General features: G+C 40.8%; 2 protein-coding genes across 11 annotated transcripts in view; both read right to left on the reverse strand.

Moving 5' to 3' along the window:
• MCM9 (minichromosome maintenance 9 homologous recombination repair factor) overlaps positions 1-18103 on the reverse strand; it is a 69472-nt gene extending 51369 nt beyond the window's left edge. Inside the window, exons 1-6 of the mRNA XM_080665801.1 lie at positions 17759-18103; positions 15109-15427; positions 13106-13422; positions 10784-10865; positions 4284-4484; positions 801-926 (exon numbers count right to left, since the gene is read on the reverse strand). Coding sequence (XP_080521927.1) covers positions 801-926; positions 4284-4484; positions 10784-10865; positions 13106-13422; positions 15109-15412 — 1030 coding nt within the window. The 5' untranslated portion in view covers positions 15413-15427; positions 17759-18103. The remainder of the gene's footprint in view (positions 1-800; positions 927-4283; positions 4485-10783; positions 10866-13105; positions 13423-15108; positions 15428-17758) is intronic.
• A 3322-nt stretch (positions 18104-21425) lies between these two features.
• The window catches only part of FAM184A (family with sequence similarity 184 member A), an 89312-nt gene continuing 87019 nt past the window's right edge, over positions 21426-23718 (reverse strand). For 6 of the 10 annotated variants that reach the window (XM_080663389.1, XM_080663390.1, XM_080663396.1 and 3 more), the window contains 2 exons: positions 23397-23632; positions 21426-21774 (listed from right to left, as the gene is read on the reverse strand). In XM_080663389.1, the coding sequence (XP_080519515.1) occupies positions 21693-21774; positions 23397-23632 (318 nt within the window). In that variant the 3' untranslated portion in view covers positions 21426-21692. The remainder of the gene's footprint in view (positions 21775-23396; positions 23633-23718) is intronic. The other 4 variants (XM_080663397.1, XM_080663392.1, XM_080663394.1 and 1 more) reach the window with 1 other exon arrangement.

Consider the following 23718-nt stretch of genomic DNA (forward strand, 5'->3'; position numbering starts at 1 on the left):
GGGAGGGCAGTTAGGGGTGACCAGGCCAGCAGGGGAGGGCAGTTAGGGGCAATTGGGCCAGCTGGGGAGCAGTTAGGCATCCATCAGGCTGGCAGGGGAGTGGTTAGGGGGTGATCAGGCTGGCAGGCAGAAGCGGTTAGGGGCAATCAGGCAGAGGCAGGTGAGCGGTTTGGAGCCAGCAGTCCTGGATTGTGAGAGGGATGTCCCAGATTGGAGAGTGTCCAGGCTGGGCTGAGGGACAACCCCCACCCCCCGTGCATGAATTTCATGCACCGGGCCTCTAGTATATCTATATACTTTTTTATTTCAGAGAGGAAGGGAGGGAGAGAGAGGGAAAGAGAGAGAAACATCAATGATGAGAATCATTGATGGGATGCCTCTTATCAAGCACACAACCCAGGCATGTGCCCTGACCAGGAATTGAATCGGAACCTCCTGGTTCATAGGTCGAAGCTCAACCACTGAACCACACTGGCTGGGCTCTAATCTTTCCCTCCTGAAGAAGATGGTGGATCTGATGAAAAACACAGACAGTAATAGAAATGTGAAGATTTTATTTTGTGACACCCTGAGAGGTTAGAGCAAAACTTACCCACTGAAAAATTTATGATTTCTTTTAGTCTTTTGAATTCTAGAAAGTAGCTACTGATATACCGATGTTGGGCTAAGTATTAGCCAGACAACTGTCAGCTTTAAAAGAAAGTAAAGCTCAATAAGCAATTTTTACTCAGGAAAAACAAATTCTCATTTCTCTCCTTATATGTGTTAAAACTTTTCAGAAGTTTTAAAAAGGTACTAACCTCTGACTCGTGTTCCTGTAGCATCAGTCCTTTGAATCCCACCAGCCAGTACCATGGCCACAGCAAGCTTTACTAGATACATCCCAAAAACTTGAGGGCATAAACTGGCCAATATTTCATTCCTTCCTAGAAAAGGTAGAAAGACCAGAAGTTGCCAACAATTTTTAAGAAATCATAACTGATATCCTCCCTACCCTATAACACACTCCACCATCTAAAATGATTTAAAGACCCTGGCCCAATAGCTCAGTTGGTAGAGAGTCATCTCAGTATGCCAAGGTTAAGGGTTTGATCTCCAGTCAGGCACATACAAGAATCAACCAATGAATGCATAAATAAGTGGAACAACATGGATGTTTCTGTCTCTGTCTCCCTTCCTCTGGCCTCTAAAATCAATAAATAAAAAAATAAAATTATCAAGAGGACAATTTCCAAATGACCAAAAGCAGTGAATGATTTACTTCTGTTCTTAATGCCATGAAGTGAAATGTCTGCTTTATTCCTGGGTGCTACCTGCTTAAGTTTCTATAAATATATCACACTTTAGAGGGAGACAGAAAAGAATGTCATTTTCTCCTTCAACAGGCTAGCATTACCCTTAAAAATAGAACTGGCTGCACTTTCTGTGCAGTGGTTTCAGTAAAATTACTACACTGTGTAAATAAAAGGAGAGTGCTTGATTTCAGAAGAGTAAGTTGGATTGCAGGAGCCAGAACCTTTACATACAGATACTTGGAGCTTCTCCAGGGGAGTCAGAGAAATAAAATCAATCCACCCTGTGAGGCAGTTCAGCATTTGCTCTGAGCAGTTTGGTAAATTCTGTTTTGCTTAGAATAAGTTACTAGGGTATCAAGATATGAATATCATTATAAGCTTCAACTTTGCTGATCCAAGCTGCAGGTCTTGGATTCTTCTGATCATGTCCTTTAAGTAAGAGACTATTAGTGTTTTAGGATCTGTTTTCAAAAATGTCAAAACAACAAATCTGAGATCCTGCCTATCCCATCTTACCTAATGATAGACAAACATGTAAATTGACCGTACCTCCACTATGCCACCAGCCAATCAGGCGTGATATGCAAATTAACCCAACAAAGATGGTGGTTAATTTGCATACATAGGTGCCGAGTGACAGGGGCGGGTGGGACGCTTGTGTCGTCGCCATGGCGATGACGCAGGTGTTCTGCCCCACCCCGTCTCTCAGGGCCTCTGGGCAGAGTGGGAAGGCGGGGCTGGAGCGCAAAGAGGCAGCTCCGGGGCCTGAGCGGAAAGGGGCTGGGCCGGAGTGGAAAGGCGGTGCCGGCAGCCAGGGAAAGGAAAGCCCATTCTAGCACGAATCTTCGTGCATCGGGCTTCTAGTTCATGAATAAAGTAGGTACTTCATTCAGTTATTGGCCTAATCAACCAACAGAAGAACATGAGTGTCTAGCAAGCCTTGCCTGGGCCTGTCTAACTTACACAGAATTCACTACTAATGGTGCTGTGTCTACGTTCATGTTACCAGAAGTTAATGTCCACATGCTGGTAACTAATTTGCATGTTTTGGGACTTTTATACTTATCTGAGTTTTTACTCATGTTTCAGTGATAGCTGTTTTGAGGTGAAAATGATTGTACGAGTACTCCTTTAGCTGAAGATTTCAATTCCAGAAGATTTCCTGCCAAACCATCAAGGGAAGAGAAAGGGCCTTCCTCTACAATTTATGGGCCAATACACAAAGGCTCCTTTTGGTAATATATCCAAATTGCCTCATAATCTATGGGAATATGACCTGGAATTGCAGAAATGATGAAGAAGATACTTCAGTACAACGGGGACCAAAAAGAATTCGTAAATCCTGGAGGAAGTTAATTGACTACTGTAGGGAATCCATTCCGTTGCTGTGGTAGAAAAGCCAACTAGGCAGAGTTGGGCTGAGGCATCCTATATAATAAAAGGCTAATATGCAAATCAACCAAACAGCAGAACAACCAGTCGTTATGACACACACTGATCACCAGGGAGCAGATGGCCAACACAGGAGTAGCCCCCTGGTGGTCAGTGAGCCAGAAGCCAGGCTCATGGCTGGCGAGCGCAGCAGCGGCGGTGGCAGGAGCCTCTCCTGCCTCCGTAGCAGCACTAAGGATGTCAGTCCGACATCCCTCGAGGGCTCCCAGACTGCGAGAGGGAGCAGGCTGGCCTGAGGGAAACTCCCCCTCCGGCCCCCCTGCAAGTGCACAGATTTCGTGCACCGGGCCTCTAGTTGTGATTTATAAGGAATGACTGTGGTCCAAGGGAGGGTTACAGATTTTTATAAGGAACTGATCCTAAGAAACAATTTCAAGAAAAAATATTCATTAAAAAATATATGATTCCTAGAAGGTTTGCTTATAAAAGCCACAATATAAAGACCTGTGGTTCTTTCTGTATATATCAGGTAAAAGAATGATCATATGTGCTACACACATAAGCAAAAAAATATATCATGCCACAAAATAAAAGCAAACTGCCTCTATTTTGGCAAATAAGGGCCTTTTTTGTGTGGGTGAAATGATAGCTGTCCAGTTCAGCATGTGATTTAAGAATAAAGTAATCACTATGTATCTGATTGGAGATGAAGTTTATTAGAAATAGCCTGTTACTGCCCGGTCGGCATGGCTTAGTGGTTGAGTGTTGACCTATGAACCAGAAGGTCATGGTTTGATTCCCAATCAGGGTACGTGCGGGAGGCAGCTGATCAATGATTCTCTCTCATCATTGATGTCTCTATCTCTCTTTCCCTTCCTCTCTGAAATATTAAAAATATATATATATTTAAGAAGAAAATGGTTTTTTAAAAAAATAATAGCCTATTTAATAGCCTATTACTGTCTTTGATTTGTTTTTCTCAGAAGATACCTCCAAGGAAGAATAAAAACAGACATTTGAAGATTTAATTGGTGTTTTATACATTTGGAATTTTTATTAAAAATACTCTATTCACTCAAAGGCTGTGATGTTTTAATCTATGTAATTATAGCTTAGTGTCATAATCAAAATTTTTGCTGTGATGACAAAGCTTATTTTTTGCATCTTTCCATCTTTCATCATCTCTTTTCTACTTAGTTCCTATTTTTAAATCTTCAGCTAAAATCATGTGAAGATGTCCATATAATTTAAAGGACATCAGACGAGGTGTCACAATAGGATGAGTTTTTCCTACTTAAGGTAAAGAAGGTAGAAAATTCTGAAACTATTTTGGCAGCATAAGATGTTAAAATAGTTAGACATGAAAAACCTCTTGGAAGTCAACCTTATTTTTCCAAGTTTCTAAATAGAAGAGGCAATGCCAGAAAAGGGCTTCAGGGGAGGCTGTGGCTAGAGGCACTGACTGATGCTACTACCCTGTGCACTCAGTCGCTGAGTTATGGGACATGTAAGGCTACCCCCAATCAGAGACCACATGTTTAACTATTGAATGAAATGCCATTAATAATTATCAGCTTTATGCCCTTAATCACAAACCTGCAAAGGGATCACTCTTATAGTGTTCCCAAAAACCTTCAAATTCCTTCCGGACCTCCTCGTCCATGATGATCCCTGCAGACTGCTCATTATTTACTTGGACATAATTGGCTTTCAGGACTATCTCCACTTCACAGCGCACATCTCGCTGAAAGGGCTTCCACCGTTGCATTACCACCCCATAAATAGTGAGGTCATCACCTAGGAAAGAGCACCAAATGAGTCCCGCAGTAGCACTCTGCATACTGGGCACAGACGCCCAGGTCAAAGGACAAAGACATAAACCACTTCCTGACCAGGGTTTAGAGTGCTATACACTCATCCAACACCCACTCGGAAAACAATTTGGGTGCAAAAAACCACCAGAGATTCCTAATTTTTTTAAAAACCGGCATTTGTATCTGTACAACCAAAAGCAAAAGTCAGCATTTTTATTTTTTCTTAATCTGTCACATTATAATCACACCAAATTATTACCCTTCTCTGGGAAAATAGTTTACTGGATGACTTATTCATCATTATTATATTGGGTGAAAGGCCCATCCTCTCAGAATCTTAAGGCACAGAGATTTCTTTAAAGAGGTAAGAATTGCAGCCAAAAGATTAAACTATAATCAGTTTGCTGTCAGGAAAGGAAAGAACTTTGTGATGACATACTACTTTTAGTAACTTACAGATTAATTTTTACCTAACACATTTGTTAACATTGTATTCACTAACTTTTTTTTTAATGAACAAAAGAATGAATGAACAAAGTAATGAATGAATGAGTACCTATTCTACATCAAAACAACTTTGAATAAACTATGAAAGCCCAAAACACAACCCTGCTTAATCCTTCTTGGTTGGTTCCTTCCCACCTTAGGAAACTCTCTAATTCCTGGTGGACAGGATAGTAAACTTTTACAGATTTTCCTAAGAAGCCTTGGTAGTTTTTAGGCACCTTCTCCAAACACTAACATCTGTGCTTATTATTGCATACAATTCAATACATCAATAACAAATTTTTATGAATGCTGGCATTCAATATTTTGGCACTGGAAAAGACAAAATCCTAGTCCCCAAAGATTTCAATCTTACTGAACACAGGATATTGGACATACCCCAAACCCAATCCTGGAGTTTATATTTTACACAAAAATATTGTCTCTGAACTAACAGGCACATCTTTATTTCCAAGGCTGTGTCAAATATATATTTGCTGGTGCAAAATGCCTTAGACTCTAAATTTCAATATGCAATGTGTAATCCACAGAGCTTTTGATTTTCTGAAGTGTACTGTAAAGGCTAAATGCATGGAACCAATGGTAGCAATTCACAGAATAGAAAGCATATTTCTAGCCAAAGGCAACTTTATAAATAACAAATAGGTGCTTTACACTTGTTTTTAAAATCTTTTCCAAGCTACTGCCTGGTGGTTGTCAAACACGATCAAGAACAATAATAATTTACTATATTGTCTACACCAAATTTTGTAGATGAAAATAACTGGGGCAACTTTATATGCACATTGGAACAATCCTCTACTATGGTCATTTTTATGGGTTATATTTAGGTTGTTCCTAATTTAGTCAAATGAGGAACTTAAATTTTAAATATAGGACATACTAGTAAGAATCTAACTTCAATAAGTGGTGATAATGAGGAAAATGTAGAGTACTGAAGCATGGCCAAGAACACTGACTCATTAGATTTGGACTCAAATCCCAGCTCCACCACTCATTGGTTATGTGACCTTTGGCAAGTTACCTGCCGGAAGCCAATTCCAGCATGTCAGCAGGGCTGAATCATCTGGAGATGGCTGAGGGCATTTCCCCAAACCTGAAAAGGATGCATAAATTGATTGCTTACTGCCAGACAGTTAAGGGCATTTCAATCTACATATTATTGCCTCCTACTGGCCAAACACCTGAACAGCCGTAGGCAAATTCCCCAATCTGACAATGGATTCTGTATGAAACCCTACCCTTTGATGTGTATATCCCTACCTTGCCTTAGGACAAATTGTGTTAATAAAAAGCAAGGGGTCCTGAGACAAGAAGAACTTAGTTCCTTTAGCTAAGTCTTCTCTGACTCCCTATAATGCCTTCCAAAATTATGTTTTGTCTCTGGACTCTTATTTAATTTACGCACAGCGCCTTCTCCAGGTTCCTGAACCCTTCTAGATGCCGGATCAAGACCACCGGCAGTTACCTAACTTTGCTGAGCCTATGTCTTGACCTACAAAATGGGAATAATTATATTTATATCACAGGACTATAGTGATAATTAAGTCAAATAATGTTTGTAAATTAATATAATATCTAGAAATATAAATGCTCAATAAATATTAGTTATTATTATACTAAACCTAACCTTACATTTGTAGAGCAACTGATACTTTTAGAAAGCCTTCATCTACACTAATAAAAGAGAAACATGCAAATTGACCGTACCTCTGCTAGACCCACAAGCCACGCCCACCAGCCAATCAGGAGCGAGTATGCAAATTAACCCAACCAAGATGGTGGCGGCCACGGAGTTGTAGCAAGCAGAAGGCTTGGGTTGCCCCAGTGATGGAGGAAGCCAAGCTTCCCACCTGCCCTGGCTGGCCCTGGCCTCCGCTCAAGGCTACAAAGTTTCAATTATAGAAGATACATAAATCCCAGATACTTGCTTCCAGATGGCCATGGCCTCCGCTCAAGGAGGCACTGAAAAAAAAAAAAGAAAAAGAAAAAAAGGAGGGGCTGGGACCTTGGGTTGCTGTGGGGTGATCAGGCCAGGATGGGACGGCAGTTGTGGGTGATCAGGCTGGTGGGGGGCGGGGCCATTGGGGGTAAGCAGACCAGCAGGGGAGCCAGTTGGGGATGAGCAGGCCATCAGTGGGGGTCAGTTGGAGGTGATCAGGACAGCGGGGGGGGGGGAGGCAGTTTGGAGTGAACAGGCCAGCAGGGGGCAGTTGGGGGCAAGCAGGCCAGTGGGGAGAGAAGGTTGGGGTGAGCAGGCCAGCGGGGGCGGGGGGGGCAGTTGGGGGTGAGCAGGCTGGCATGGGCAGTTGGGGGTGATCAGGCTGGCGAGGGGGGCATTTGGGGGCAAGCAGGCTGGCAGACAGAGTGGTTAGGGGCAATCAGGCAGGCAGGCAGGCAGGCGAGCCAGCAGTCCCGGATTGTGAGAGGGATGAATGACTGCCGGTTTAGGCCCGATCCCTGTAAACTGGCAGTAGGACATCCTTTGAGGGGTCCCAAATTGGAGAGGGTGCAGGCCGGGCTGAGGAACACCCCCACCCCCACCAGTGCACAAATTTTGTGCACCAGGCCACTAGTATATACATGTTTTGAATGGTAGATTCCTGTGATCATCAGAACAATTATGGGGTACATGTGACAGTCCAAATGAATACCCATTTTAGTTTTCTATGGTAAAAATTATAAACAATGTTATTTGCAGAAAGCTAAATTTCTTACTTTCATACAATCCAGTCACTTTGTGCTATTCTGTCTTCTGCAGTATATTTACTACTGCAGCCATCCCCATCAGCCCCATCTCAGGTCTGCTGCCCTGACAGCTTTCAGCACATAACCTCCAACTTTATTACTCTGCAACGTCAGTTTGGGTTCCTAACTAGACTGTAAATTCCCAAAGGGCAAGGATTATGCCAATTATGTCTTCTGATATTTACAGAAGTTTATAGCTATGGATAAGTGAAAAAATAGCTGTTGACAGACTGCTTCCTTACATTCTTTTTTATTAGTGACATGTGAAAGAAAAATACCTTAAGGTTTTTTTCTATGTAGAAAGAATTCAGTTAGATGAAATCTCTATCAAAGGATAATTTCATGTTCAGGCTAAGCTCATATAAGCACTGTTTTGCTGATCCAGACATTACAGATTTGGGTTAAAATCTACAGGCCTATATGAACAAGGTACTCTTACACAGACTTATCCATTTAGCAGGAAATCCATGATCAAAGCTGTTATTTCCTTAGTATACTGTTTAGATAACTATAAACTGTTAATGTATTGGACATAAATTTCAAACTATGAGTTGGTGATTCTTGGATGAATGGGGGAGTCTTTTGATAAAGAATTATTTATGACTCTAGATAATGAACTCTTTTATTTCCATACAATGTTTGCCTCATCATTTTAACATCAGCTCAATAAATATTTTCTAAATGAGGCATTTGGAGAAATCTAAGGTTAAAAAAAGGGAAATGATGGAATTTGGCAAAATGAAGCATTTTCTATCTGTCCTTAGGGGAGAACTGGAATGTGGCATAAGAGATCAGGTATACCTGTTATTGCCCAGCATATCCAACTGTGCTATCTGTTTTTATAGAGATGAAGGGTGCTTTAGAGAAAATGGGAAATATTTAAAGCAGGTAAATTGATAGGCAACTGCTGATATTCAGCTAAGATTTAGCAATCATTTCTATTTTCTGACCCACCTTCAATTTAACTTAAATGTTAAAAAAAGGAGTGGAAATCGTTAGGCAATTTTTAGATTAATTGTAATAACAGTTAAGAAAGAGAAAGGACAAGCTCTCATTTCTCCTCACAGACAACGGTCTGGACAGGCCTGGGAATGCATGAAGGGAACAGAAGATGCTGGCTTAAGGGGACAGACTTCCATTCTCCTTTTCTTGGGTTGGAAACTGGAGACTTAGAGAAGCTGATGAAAGATTTGTAGCTCTGAGGACAACTTTGTTTGGGACTGAAAGTCTACAAATCCAAGACTCTCAAGTTCTTTACCAGCGTCTTCTGTCAGTATGGAAAGATGACAGTGAGGGAGAAGAATGGATGAGGATACCTGTGTTGATATATGGAAAACATTAAGTACTTTGGTTAGACAAAGTTTTTGATTAAAACTTTAAGAAGATCACTTTGAAGACAGTCTGCTTCTGTCTGTGATCTGTACCCTTTGCTGACCAGTGCCATGTAAATGTTAAGCCCTACCCTCTACCAACAGCTGAAGAAAGCAACCCTTACTCTCTCATTATCAAGCTATCACCAACACATCCATTTAAAAAAATATACCAAATTTTATTAAGAATATCACTTATGATATTTAAATGTGGTTCCTGCAAAAGACAGAATAGTATTTACTGCTTTGGTGGTATTGCTGATTTACAAAACCTTATAATATCTTAATTTTTCAAATAAAACTTTTCCCTACCATTTTCTTTGTAAAAACAAAAATTTCAAAGTCAATGTAGAATACTTCCATTCTATAGCGGTGGGCTGAAATTAATCCTCGCCCTTCCACAAGTACTTTTTAAGTTTGCTTCTTCCCAGGCTCCCCAGTGAGAACAGTAAGAGGAGACAAGGTGAGTTGAGAGGGGCAAAGGAGAGCTTCGGAATTGTCTGTCTGGCCTAAAGATCAAAGTAGAACTAAGAATGACATCACAACAACCAGGCTTCTGGAGCCTTGGGTTTTCAGAACAGCTCTGAGGCTCAGAGAGTCTGTAATTTGCTTGGAACACTGTAGATCTCCAGATCATGAGGCCTAAATAGCTAACAAGATGCTGCACATCCTCTGCTTAAACTCACCATCATCCAAGGCCCATGCTGGACACTTCTGATTAGTAGATACTGCGTCAAGTCTACCTTCCTACACCTCCAGCCCGCTGAAACCCAACAGTTCTTCTGTAATTTCAATTCCATTTCTATATGACAATCTTCCAACAAATAGAAGTTGGTTGTCTTCTCTTTCCTGAGGCTTATCCATGCTAACCACCCACAGTTCTTTCAGTTTGATTCAAGTTCCTTCCCAATTTAGGCAATTGGCTAGTGGAAACACTGAGGTCCCTCGGAGGACAGAAGACCAGCACAGAGCAGAGAAAAACAGTCACCTCCTTTCTTCTAGACACCATTAAGGCTGCAGCAGCATTTGACAGAGTCACAGCCTCTGATGCCTATCCCTCCTTGTTTCTGATCTAGTTGCCCACTAAAACCAACATTTTTTAAAAAATATATTTTATTGATATTTCACAGAGAGGAAGGGAGAGGGATAGAGAGCTAGAAACATCGATGAGAGAGAAACATCGATCAGCTGCCTCCTGCACACCTCCCACTGAGGATGTGCCCGCAACCAAGGTACATGCCCTTGACCGGAATCGAACCCGGGACCTTTCAGTCCGCAGGCCGACGCTCTATCCACTGAGCCAAACCAGTTTTGGCTAAAACCAACATTTTTAAAGCTGCTCCTGTGAAGCTATGGTGCACTGAAGAGCGTCCCAGACTAGAGGTCCACAGATCTGGGTTCACATTCCAGTTCTGTCACTTAACTTTCCAAGGGACCTTAGGCAAGTCAAGGTCTTCATCTATAAAACAAGCAGCTGGACTAGGGCGCTAAGCTCCAGCCCAGCTTCTTTCCTGCTGTCCTGTCCCACCTCCACGCCAGTCTCTGTTCTCAAGGTAGGCAATTAAGTCTCCGCACTCACTCTTGGGAAAATAAAAAGTGGTTTTTCCATATCAATATGTTAGGACCTCCTGTGTAAGCTGAAAAAGTTAATTCTTACCAGATTTGCAAGTGTCTACTAAGTCATCTTCTAGGATAACCTTCATGGATCGTGGAATACTTCCAATAGTTAGCCTTTGAACCTAAAAAGGAAAGGAAACAGATACTGAATATGCTTAAATATATGCTAAGTATTCTGAAGCCTAGCAATTCTTGAAATTACCATTTATATTTCTCTGGTATTGTAATACAATCTAATTATGACAGGGATTCACAGACTTTTCTTGTAAATTGTGCATATTATCAGTTTAAGAATTCACTGTAACTAAACTAAAATAAAAACACCAATATCTAGAAAACATCTGCAAATATAATCTACCTTGTGGATAGTCAAAATAATTCCAACTACTAAACATATTAATAAAGTTATATACCCAAAATAAACAGGCAGTTCTTTCCTGATTTCTAGTCATAAGACCTTGGATAAATCACTCAGTTCTTTTGATTATTCCTTAGAAATAGGACCCTGATTTTATTCTACATGAGCAAGTGCCCAGTAAAAAGACCCAATCTCCCAGGCTCTCTTGCATCTAGGTATGGTCATATGACTAAGTTCTGGCCAATGAGATGTTAAGTAGACAGGTTATAATAGATTTTGAAGGAGACAACTTAAATGGACACTTGGGTTACATGGCACGTGGTTTTGCTTATCTTCCTTTTTTCTGTTCTCTGACTAGGATACAGATGTGATCAAATTGTAGCTGCCATTCTGGAATATAGACAACCATAAAAATAGAAACCATGAGTTAAGAATGGTATAGAAAGAAAGAAGTCTAAATTCTTGACACTGAATAAGCCTTTGTGTTTAAGTGGCAAGTAAAATAAAAATCAGGTTCACTCTCATGTATGAAAGAGTGGTTATGTATACCTCATTTGGCATAGCAAATAAAAATTAGGCCTAAGCCCTAAATCTGGCCCACTCCAATGTTTAATAACCAATTAAACCCATTTAATTTTCTCCTATCCCTTAGTGAAGAACACCTGGTTTGAACTTCTTAAATATTCACTTAATTTTAACATAATTATTAAGTCATTCCACAATCCTCTTGCCAATGCTCTACATAAAAAGATGTTTACTAGTATATCATGGTCTCTAAAGACTATATTCTGACTAGAGGCCTGGTGCATGAAATTCGTGCATGGGGGGGGGTGTGTCCCTCAGCCCAGCCTGCACCCTCTCCAATCTGGGACCCCTCGAGGGATGTTCGACTGCCCGTTTAGGCCCGATCCCGGTAGGATCCCGGTAGGATCGGGCCTAAACAGGCAGTCAGACATCCCTCTTACAATCCAGGACTGCTGGCTCCCAACTGCTCACCTGCCTGCCTTCCTGATTGCTCCTAACCGCTTCTGCCTGCCAGCCTGATCACCTCCAAACGACTCCCCTGCCAGCCTGATTGATGCCTAACTGCTCCTCTGCCAGCCTGTTTTTCCCTAACTGCCCTCCCCTGCAGGCCTGGGTCCCCCCTAACTGCCCTCCCTTGCAGGCTTGATCGCCCCCAACTGCCCTCCCCTGCTGGCCATCTTGTGGCAGCCATCTTGTGTCCACATGGGGGCAGCCATCTTGTGTGTGGGAGTGACGGTCAATTTGCATATTACTCTTTTTATTAGGTAGGATAGAGGCCTGGTGCATGGGTGTGGACCGGATGGTTTGCCCTGAAGGGTGTCCTGGATCAGGGTGGGGGTTCCCTTGGGGCGTGGGGTGGTCTGGGAGAGGGGCCTGTGGTGGTTTGCAGGCCGGCCACGCCCCCCAGTGACCCAAGCCGAGGCCCTGATATCTGGGATTTATTTATCTTCTATAATTGAAGCTTTGTAGCCTTGAGTGGAGGCCAAGGCAGGCCAGGGCTGTGCAGAAGCTTGGCTTCCTCCATCACTGGGGGCAACTCAAGCCTCCTGCTCTCTCCAGTTCCGTGGCTGCCGCATTTTTGTTGGGATTTATTTATCTTCTATAATTGAAACTTTGTAGCCTTGAGTGGAAGCCTGGTCCAGCCAGGGTGTGCAGAAAGCTTGGCTTCCTCCATTGCCGGGGAAACCCAGGCCTCCTGCTCTCTCCGTGGCCGCAGCCATCTTGGCTGGGTTAATTTGCATACTTGCTCCTGATTGGCTGGTGGGCATGGCTTGTGGGTGTAGCAGAGTGATGGTTAATTTGCATATTACTCTTTTATTAGATAGGATATATGTGCAACAGTTTCACACTTGATCTTCCACAAAATAATGACATAAGTTTCATTTGTAATCTGTTTTGTGTTCCCCAGTGCTGGCAATTTGCCCATAGCTGAAAATACTTCTACAAATTTGTCATTTTCTCATTGATTTGCTCATTTACCTGTTCCTGAATTTTGATTTCCTGATAATCTCTACACTTGGTTGGAGATGAAGACAAGTCTGAGAGGCAAGTGAATTTTGAAGAATCACAGCTCTCCAAGCTGGGACATAAAGAGGGCCGGCAGAAGGTATAATACTGCTCAAAGTCAGCCTTGACCACAAATACATGCTTGCATTTGTTACACATGTAATCCCGTTCAAACTCCAGGATCTTCACCAGACTTGTTCGAATCACTGTCCCAGTGACAGATAAAAAGTGTCCCACATCCTTCGTTTTAGGGATGTGCTCCCTCACCAGCTCAGGACAAACTGGCAAACCTGAAGAAGAAGAAACTACATTAACCTTCGTATTTGACTCCATGGAATATACTTTTCTCATATTTCCTGAGGAAGAAAGTATAATTTCAGGGGGGGGAAACTCTGTATTTTACTTAAGAAAAAAAGCAGATGGAGTCAAGAAAATAGAAAAGAATTCCATCAAATAACAATTATCAGTGGACTCACTTTAAAAGTACATATCTAGATGATATAATAACCAGGATTTAAAAAAGGATTCATTCTCATAAGAGGGCTATCTCAGTAGGATCTAAATACAGTATATAATTATCACCACATTCAACAAAGAATATACTGCTACCAGTCACACGTAAAATCTATGTATTACTCTTTGAGTAAACCACAATGCGAAGTGATAGAGATGGTAGCATAACGACCAAATGCCACAGTGCTAGAAGGCCATTGCTTTTTCAGTTAGGTTCAGCATTCATTAATATGTAAGTCTGACAGTGTTTCCAACCCTTGAATTACCTAGAGCAGTGGTTGGCAAACTCATTAGCCAACAGAGCCAAATATCAACAGTACAGCAATTGAAATTTCTTTTGAGAGCCAAATTTTTTAAACTTAAACTTCTTCTAACGCCACTTCTTCAAAATAGACTTGCCCAGGCCGTGGTATTTTGTGGAAGAGCCACACTCAAGGGGCCAAAGAGCCGCATGTGGCTCGCGAGCCGCAGTTTGCCGACCACGGACCTAGAGATTTACCCACAACATCACTTTATCTTTTAAAAACCTTGTGATTTTCACCATTAGTAAAAAAGCAACTTGATATGTGCAAAATGCCAAAGAAAATTTTTATGTGGAAATGCCCTTTCTCATGTTTGGCTAACGCATCTTTGGAGTAGAGCAATGCTGGCTGTGACAGTCAAAGGCTGCCTTCTAATAGGTTTATCAAGGTAGCATTTGTTACATTGGTTTATGTCACATGGTCCACTGCCTGGGCCTCAGAATTTAGTAGCTCTGAAACCTCATAAGTATGCACACAAAAGACAGATCTGTCAAATTTGCCAAGCTCATGAGAAATAATCATAACAGGTATGATTATCCTTTAAGTTTCTGTGGTCAGCACATTTTCTCCCTGAGAATATATCTACTCTGAAAGCCGAATATAATAATAATCAGAAGGTCGTTTGGGAAACATGGGATTTTTTTTTTAAAGCAAATTAGTCAGATGAGCTGAATGCTTAAGGTACCAGATTACATTAGTTTAGTGTTGCAGGTTACAAGTCCACAGATACTCGACATTCCTATTGCTTGAGGAGACTTGCTTCCATATACTATGTACTACACAAACATGGTGGGCACTGCCAACATTTGCCACTATGGCTTCTTTTTCTGTGCTTCCAAGACTGACTTGCCCACTCTCTAATGAAAATATTCTGTATTTATATTAACGTAGATTGTATCATATTTTGCTTAGGATAATTTTTGTGTATCTCTGCTCTGTTCTGTGTTGCCTTTACAATGTAACTCTCAGAAAACAAACTTATTTCCAAATTTCTGTGGAATGCTTCATGAAAAGCCCTGGTTCTGTATCAACTGCATAATAAAAATATTTTTAAGTACAAATAACAATTATTTCTTAGTATTATATATTCAATATGTGTTAAGGTTTCTCAAAAATCTTCCAAGAAGAATAAGATGGCAATGAAATTCTTAAATGATTCACCTGATATCCTGGCATGAAGATTCTGCTTCATGGAGACACCCTCGGGCTGAGAAAGGGACTCGAGAATTGTCATGGCTGATCTTCTCAGTGAATTATCAAAAATAGTTAGTACTTCATTGGGGAATGCATTGAAATACTCCCCAATTTCCATGTTGGTCTCAAAAAGGGTCATGGCATTAACCACAACTGGGTAATGAGCATCTTCATCTCTTTCCTTCAGGATTAAAAGAATTTCGTTCTTATGGTATTCTGAAACATATGACTCAAACACTTGACCAACCAGTGCAATTTGATCACTATTCATCTTGAATCTAGGTAACTAAAGAAAAAAAGAAAGAACTGTATTATACCTTTGTTGCTAGACTTATACACAAATTAACAAAAAATGTGTGCATGCAAATCATCCTGACTTTAGGTCACACTATAATCTCAAAATACTACCTGAATTTACATTTTAATTAGATCTAAATTACCTGTTATTTGGTAAATGTATTATTTTTAAGTGGGTAAAGAATTATGTTGGTACTGATTATCAACTCCAAAATGGTCCAATGTCTTTCCCATTTCGTTTCCCAAAACTTCTTCCTCATTAACTCTAGATTATGTAAAAGGTCCTTGCCTTTTCTTTAACTAATTTCCACACATACACTTGTTCTCAAGTATAAAATCTTAAGTACCAGACTTCTGGCTAAAGTTTCTCCTGGTAGAGTTCTTTGCAAGCATCCTACTTCTGGGTTTTATTCATATAAAGAACATCTCTTTCTCTCCTTCTCTCTGTCTCTGTAATTACACACACAGAGACACACCCATGCATGCATGTATATTCTGCTACATAAACAGAACATACACTACTATTCAGATTGATCACCAGTTATGACTTGAATAGTTATTAGACTGGCTTTAGAAATTTCAATTTGGAGGTGAATTTATTTCCTATTTTCTCTTTCTGATACAGGAAAACTATGGGCTTCAGCAAAAAAACAGCCATCAAGAGTGTAAAAAAAAAACCAACTAGATAAATAAGTACAGTATATTTTATTACATCACCTATCCTATTCTCCTGGTAATAATTTTTTAAAATTTGTATCTACAGATTAAAAGGGCCTACCCCATTCTGTGTTCATGTACACACACAGATACCTCCCAAGTACAAGGCACAATGCTTTGAAATAAAAGCACAGTTAAAAGGTTCTATATCCCCTCAGAGTACTAAGGGACAGATCAATATAATAGCACTCCAACAATGGTAAAAATGCAATATGAATAGGAACACAAAGGAGAAAAGGATTAAACTTAAATGGGGTGGCAATCCCAAATAAACTGTCTAAACTTGATCATTTAAGACACTTTTATTTGGTTTGGAAACAGAGAGAGAACACTGGAGGACAAGTGTATATTAATTTGACTTATTTCATTCAACTAACATTGACTGCACTAGGCTCTCCTGACAACTACAGGATGCCAGTGAGAGATTAACCAATGAGTATATGGATATTAGGGCCACTACATTGGTAAGTAATTTGTTTGGGTTAGGTAATATACACTCAGCCAAGTGTAAAGCAGACAAAGCATCCGGGAAGGAACTAATCATACAGAATTTCCATGATGGGGCCTTTGGTTTAAAAAAAAAAAAAAAACACAAAAAACAAACTGTATTCCCAAGAGTGGCTACAAGAGAATCTTTAAGATTCTATAAATGCATATTAAATTTGGAGCCACAAGTTTAGCTATTTAAAAGACAGCTCCACACAGGGCAGGAAGGGGGAAGCCATAGAATTCATGGTTCAAATTCAGGTCAGATTAAATTTCGCCTAGTCTTTTTAAACAGAGCATCTTCTTTTAAAATAGCATTCATGCCGAAACCGGTTTGGCTCAGTGGATAGAGCGTCGGCCTGCGGACTGAAGGGTCCCGGGTTCGATTCCGGTCAAGGGCATGTACCTTGGTTGCGGGCACATCCACAGCAGGAGGTGTGCAGGAGGCAGCTGATCGATGTTTCTCTCTCATCAATGTTTCTAACTCTCTATCTCTCTCCCTTCCTCTCTGTAAAATATCAATAAAATATATTTAAAAAAATAGCATTCATTTTCAATAACTGCAAAACTGATCAATTGTTTCTAAGCAGATTGCTAACCCGATAAACGTTACCCACCTAGATAGATAAACTGGAGACACTTATTCTTTTGTAACTTTCAAGTCCCCTTTCCAGTTTCTTATTGAAATATTTAAGGTTAAAATACAATTAAAACCAGGAGGGTGAATAAGTGGCGACTACTAGCTGGTTCCCTGGTAATCAATGCAGGTCCAGTCGCCTGGCCGCACCTGCCAGGAGCCACGCCCCCTCGCCTGGGCGGGCCACTTCCTGGGATCCGCCCCTTCCCCGCCCTCCCCTCAGCCCAGTGCCCGCGGGCCGCTGGGCAAACGTGATCGAGCCCTGCTCCCAGGGCTGCTGTCCACACACTTAGATCTCTGGACGCAGCCCTGACCTACAACGCCTGGGCAGGTCTCTGGCACTTCGGGCTCGGCTCCCGGGCAGCTCTGTCACTGGACCGTCCAGGAGTTGAATAGTTTTGAACTAAGCAAATGTGGGCAAGACTTGGGACGAACTGGGGGAGAAAAAATAAATACGGTGAGGCGGCGGCTGTCACTTACGGGCGAATACGCAGTATCAGAAGTCACTCGGGGTGCGCTGCTCCCGAGGCGCAGGGGCACGGGGAGCTCCGACCTGGTGGCGGTGTCATGCCGCTGGTCCAGGAGCGCGAGGAGGCCGGCGGGAGCTGGAGCGGGGGCGGGGCGGGGCGCGCACGCGAGGCCGCTGGAGGCGCCGTCGGCCGCGGGGGCGCGCAGGCTCCGGAGGGCCCGCCTCGCGTGAAGGCGAAACGCGCTACGCTAGGAGCGGCTCGGCCGGGCCCGCGCTCCCGACGGGCGCCGGGCCGCGCACCGCTCAACTTCGCCGCGCACCGCTCAACTTCGCAGCTCAGGCGGCTCTTCCGGGTGGGGAGGCGGGCGGGCGCGCGCCCCGCCTGGCGCCGCAGGACGCGAGGGGGCGGGGCGCAGCGGGAGGGGCGGGATCAGGAGGATCTGGGTGGAGCCGGGAGTGGACGGGGCGCAGTGGGCGGGGTGGGGCCAGGAGGGTCCGGGGCGGAGCCGAGAGTGGGCGGGGCCGAGGAGTCCAGGGCGGGGCCGAACAGAGCTCTGGCCCCAGGTGGAATGGGAAGGTGTGCGGTGCTTGCTTCAGAGGCATTGTCTGGATTACTCTTTTGGTCTAAGAACTCGACCAAACCCAAAGCCACGAAGATTTTTCTCCTGTGTCTTGTAGAAGTTTTGGAGGATTTTATGTTTAGGCCTATGATCCATTTAGAGCTAATTTTTGTACTAGTACATGCGAAAATACGATCTTAGGTAAACTTCTTTTGCCTATGGATAGCTAGCACCATTTCTTGAAAGAGCTATCCTTTTCCCATTGAAAAACCTTTGCATTTATGTGAAAAATAAAGTTGTCCTTATATGTGTGGTTTAAGACTTTCCTATTCTGTGGCCATATCTGTCTTATCCTTACAAAAATATCGCGTTGTCTTTGATTACTGTAGCTTTAGAAGGAGTCGAAATCAGATAGTGTTTGGCATTCAATTTTGTTCTTTTTCAAAGATGTTTGGAATTTTGTGTTTCCGTATGAATCTTAAAACCAGTTTGTCATTTTCTGTTAAAAAGCTGGGATTTTTGTTGCGGTTGCATAGCATCTGTAGGTCAATATAGGAAGACTTTACATGTTAATAATATTGAGTCATATGCCCTTTGAACAAAGTAAACCTCACCATTTAGGTGTTAAATAACTCTCAACAATGTTTTATTTTTTTGTTAAATCTATAACTCAGATTTGCCCATAAAGACATGCGGAAGGGGGAAATCATACTTGTGGATGCTATGTAAATGATATTTTCAATTTCAATTTCTGATTGTTCTTTTCCAGTGTGTAGAAAGACAATTGAACTTTTAAAATTTATTTTTTAAATAAAAAATAATAAACTTAAGTTTGCAGAGTTTTAGGTTCACAGCAAAATTGAGCAGAAAGTACAGAGAGTTCTCATATACCCACTGTCCCCACCCACCCACAACCTACCCCACTACTGACATCTGCTTATCAGAGTGGTGCATTTGTTACAATGGATGAACCTACATTGACATGATTATCACCCAAAGTTCATGGTTTACAGTAGTTTCACTGTTGGTGGTGTACATTCTGTGGGTTTTGACAGATGTACAATAACATGTATACACTATTGTGGTATACAGAATAGTTTCATTGCCCTAAAAATCTTCTGTGTTCTGTCTGTTCATCCCTCCCTCCCACCTAACTGGTAGCAACAACTGATCTTTTTGGTGTCATCATAATTTTGCCTTTTCCGAGATGTCATATAGTTGAAGTCATACACTAGGTGGGTAGCCTTTCAGATTGGCTTCTTTCACTTAGTAATATGCATCTGAGGTTCCTCCGTGTCTTTTCATGGCTTGATAGCTCATTTCATTTTGGTGCTAAATAATGTTCCATTATCTGCATGTACCACACTTGATCCACTCACCTACTGAAGGACATCTTGGCTGCTTCCAAGTGTTGCCAATTATGGAGAAAGCTGCTATATACATCCATGTGCAGGTTTTGGTGCAGATAAGCTTTCAATTCCTTTGCGTAAGTACCAAGGAATATGACTGCTGGAACATATGGTATAATTTTGTAAGAAACCACCAAATTGTTTTCCAAAGTGGCGGTACCATTTTGTATCCCACCAGCAATGAATGAGAATTCCTGTTGTTTCACATCCTCACTTGCATTTGGTATTGTCAGTGTTTTGGATTTTGGTCATTCTAAAAGGTGTTTCATTGTCATTTTATGTTGCATTTCTCCGATGACATAAGATGTTGAACATCTTTTCATATGCTTATTTTTATCTCTATATTTTCTTTGGTGAGGTGCCATTTCAGGTCTTTTGCCCATTTTATTTATTTATTTGTTTATTTATTTATTGTTAATCATCACCCGAAGATATTTTTCCATTGATTTGTAGAGAAAGTGGAAAGGAGGGGGAGAGAAAGAAACATCAATGTGAGAGAGACACATTGAAGGAAGTCGTGGCTGGGGATTGAGCCTGCAACCAACGTACATGCCTTTGACCTGAATCGAATCTGCGTCCCGGGACCTTGGACCCTTCAGCCGATGCTCTATCCACTGGGCCAAACTGACGAGGGCCTCTTTTGCCCATTTTTAAGTCAGGTGGCTTTTTTTCTTATTGTTGACTTTTAAGAGTCCTTTGTCAGATATGCCTTGCAAATATTACATGTGTTTGATAAGCTGTGGCCTTATCTTCTCATTTTCTTGACATTGTCTTTCACAGAGCAGATTTTTAATTTTAATCAAGTCCAGCTTAATAATTGCTTCTTTCATGGATTGTGCATTTGGTGGTGTTTTTTTAAAAAGTCATCACCAAACCAAGGGTATTAGGGTTTTTCGTATGTTCAAGAATTTGCAGTTTTGTGTTTAACACTTAAATCTACAATACACCTTGAGTTAATTTTTTGTAAAGAGTGTGAGATCTGTGTCTAGTGTGTGCACGTATGTCAATTTGTCAAAATTTGCAACTTTATTGCATTTTTATTGTTTTTAATAGTTCGTGGAGTCTTTAGGGCTTTCTCTTTTTTATGGTTCAAGAGTCAGGTAGATCTTTAAACATTTTTCTTTTTTTTTTTTTATTGGTTTCGAAGAGGAAGGGAGAGGGAGAGATAGATAGAAACATCAGTGATGAGAGAGAATCATTGATCAGCTGCCTGCTGCATGCCCCCTACTGGCAATTAAGTCCAAACAGAAACAAATAAAAGCATGTGCTCTGATCTGGAATCTAACTGTGACCTCCTGGTTCATAGGTAGATGCTCAACCACTGAGCCACACCAGCCAGGCTAGGGTTTTCTGTATATAGAATCATGCTATCTGTAAATAGTGACAATTTTACTTCTTCATTCCCAATTTGGGAATGCGTTAGGAATTATTCTCTCTTGTTCAGTTTTTTGGAAGAAGTTGAGAAGGACTGGAATAGCCTTGTAAATTTAGAGAACAGTTTAATTATAACTATACATAGTAATGGAACAAATTAAGATGACATATTTGTCCCTCCTGATCTTGTTACGATTATTGAAACCAAATAATTTAGTATTTTATAATTATTGTGCAGTAAAACTTTTTGACACGTCTTACCTGGGATCAAAATGTATTTAAAAATTAAATAAGCTTACTTGAAAAAAATGAAAAACATAAAATGCAAAGCATCATTATTTGTTCTAACAAAATTTATTATGCAGTAATTACAAAGGTTAAAGACTCTTCCATCTCAAATAAAAATAACTATTATAATTACACACATAACATAGTACCTTATAAGAATGATTCCAATAAATATCACAGGAAATACAGTGCATTTTCAAATCGGAGAGACAAATACTTTCTCATTCACAGTGTTTGACATAGGAAGGCCTATTCGCATAATGATCCTAAGGTCATGCTCTTAGTCCACACAGAGCTGAGCCAACCCAATTCTTTCAGAATGTGAAGTACCGGGCAAACCACTCCTGGCGCTGGGGATCTGGAGAAGCCACCGGGGAAGCTTCACTCTGAGGAGGACTGAATTCATAAAAAGAGAGACATGTAACCCAGCATTAAGCTGTTTTGCAAAATGAAGGGTAAAGCACATAAAACACCAGTGTAGATGACTCAAGGGGCTTCCTAGGTAGATGTGTGTGAAAGGATCGCTACTCCTCTACCCTAGATTCAGTTCTCCATGCCATGGGGGCCTGAGAGTGCATCAGCAGCTCAGGTGAAGTCAGTTCAGGAGGAGCCACGTCACAGTTTTAAAAAAAACAAACAGTTGAGGAAAATAATGTCACCTTCTTTGAATAAAAAAAAAAAAAATTCAGGCATGGTGGGGAATGAGAGAGAACAAGATAACATTCCTCTCTTTCAGTGTCTTTTCTCTTTTGGTTAATTTCAGAATCTGACACAAGCACTTGCTTTTGTACAGATGTGTGCTTAGATACAACTAAAGTAAGTAACTAAATCACAGTATAGTATTTTTACTATAGGTATATATTTATATTAAACTTTCACTTCATAATTCCATGTGCAAATACTCTAGGGGAAAAGGAGTGCATTAAAAAGTCACTTTCCCCTCCACCTTCAAAGTTATAAAATTTATACTTATCTTAAGTCAAACTAAAGATTCTTGGGGCTAGTTGAGAAAATAAAAGAATCCCTACCGTCTTTGGGGGAAATTACAAGGCACGCAACAATGTGTAATGGCAACTCCAGTAGTCATGTTCCTTGAGCTCATGCACATGCATCTTACTGATACCTGAACATACCCATGCACAAGGGAAAATAAGCAACACAAAATATTTAGCAGCAGACACATTCAAAGGTGCACTTGACTATTTTTATTTCTTGCCATTTTTTCTATTTAAAATAATTAGTCATTAACTATGTCATTAATCACTTAACCTAGAAAAAGACAGTCTACCTGTAAGACTCTTACTAGTGATGCTGCTGAGAGTTAATAAGTTAAAAGTAAATAAATTTAAAGCAGCACATAATCTGTAATAATAAATAAGCATAAAACGACAGTACCTTCTGACTTTAATCTTTAATGGATAAATAACTGGATTTTGTTTAAATTTTATTCATTAATACACTTAATCAACACCTCTGAGATAACTTAAAATTGGAATGCCAATTATAAACACTATTTTTTCTAGACTTATTTTTTGCTTATGTATATCATTGAGTTTCCAGAGCTGACATAGTTTTTATTTTGGCAATAAGCCTGTGTGTTTATAAGTAAGCCTGGTAAACAAGAAAGGGAAAAAAAAAATAAACATATAACACAAGAAACAGAAACAAATAAAAGCCACTAAATTAAAACAAAATTTAAGTTCTCTAATAAGGATGGATTATTAATGAAAAATCAGTGACAACACTAAAAATGAAGCAAGAGTCCATAAACATTAAAATTCTAAGCATGTGAATTACATTAACACCTCTTTACACATTTAGAAAATTGACTAACAAATTGGAAAATATCTTTTTAAAAATCAAAAAAGAGTTCTCTAGAGAGGTGATCAATATATTTTGAAAACATTTCACAGTATTTTCCTAGGCTGTTCTTAAAGTAGATTTCTACAATGTAAGAAGATAACTTTCTCAAGTTAAAAAAAGGAAAGAAAAAAAATCACTGGTGAGACGGGGCTCACCTCAAAAATGCCTTGGGCTCTTTGGGTGGCACTGGCTGTGGAAGTGGCTTGTTGCTGTTGAACTCAATATCGTGGACTGGAGAATTAGGAATGGGATCCAGACGGTTAGGATGTCCATTGCCCACTCCACCAGATTCCAGAGCACTTAGATTGGGAACACTCACAAACCTGTTTGTTGGTGATTTATCATTCTTCTTCTTTTGCTGCATTAAAAATAATACATGTGAGGATAGTCCCTGCATAAGGACAAGAGAGAAAAGAGGAATCATAGAAGATATCAATTTGGCATGGGAAAATTTTGGAAGCTTTCTGTTAAATTGGG

Source organism: Plecotus auritus (genome assembly GCF_963455305.1).
Source record: "Plecotus auritus genome assembly, chromosome: 4".
NCBI classification, from domain to species: domain Eukaryota; kingdom Metazoa; phylum Chordata; class Mammalia; order Chiroptera; family Vespertilionidae; genus Plecotus; species Plecotus auritus.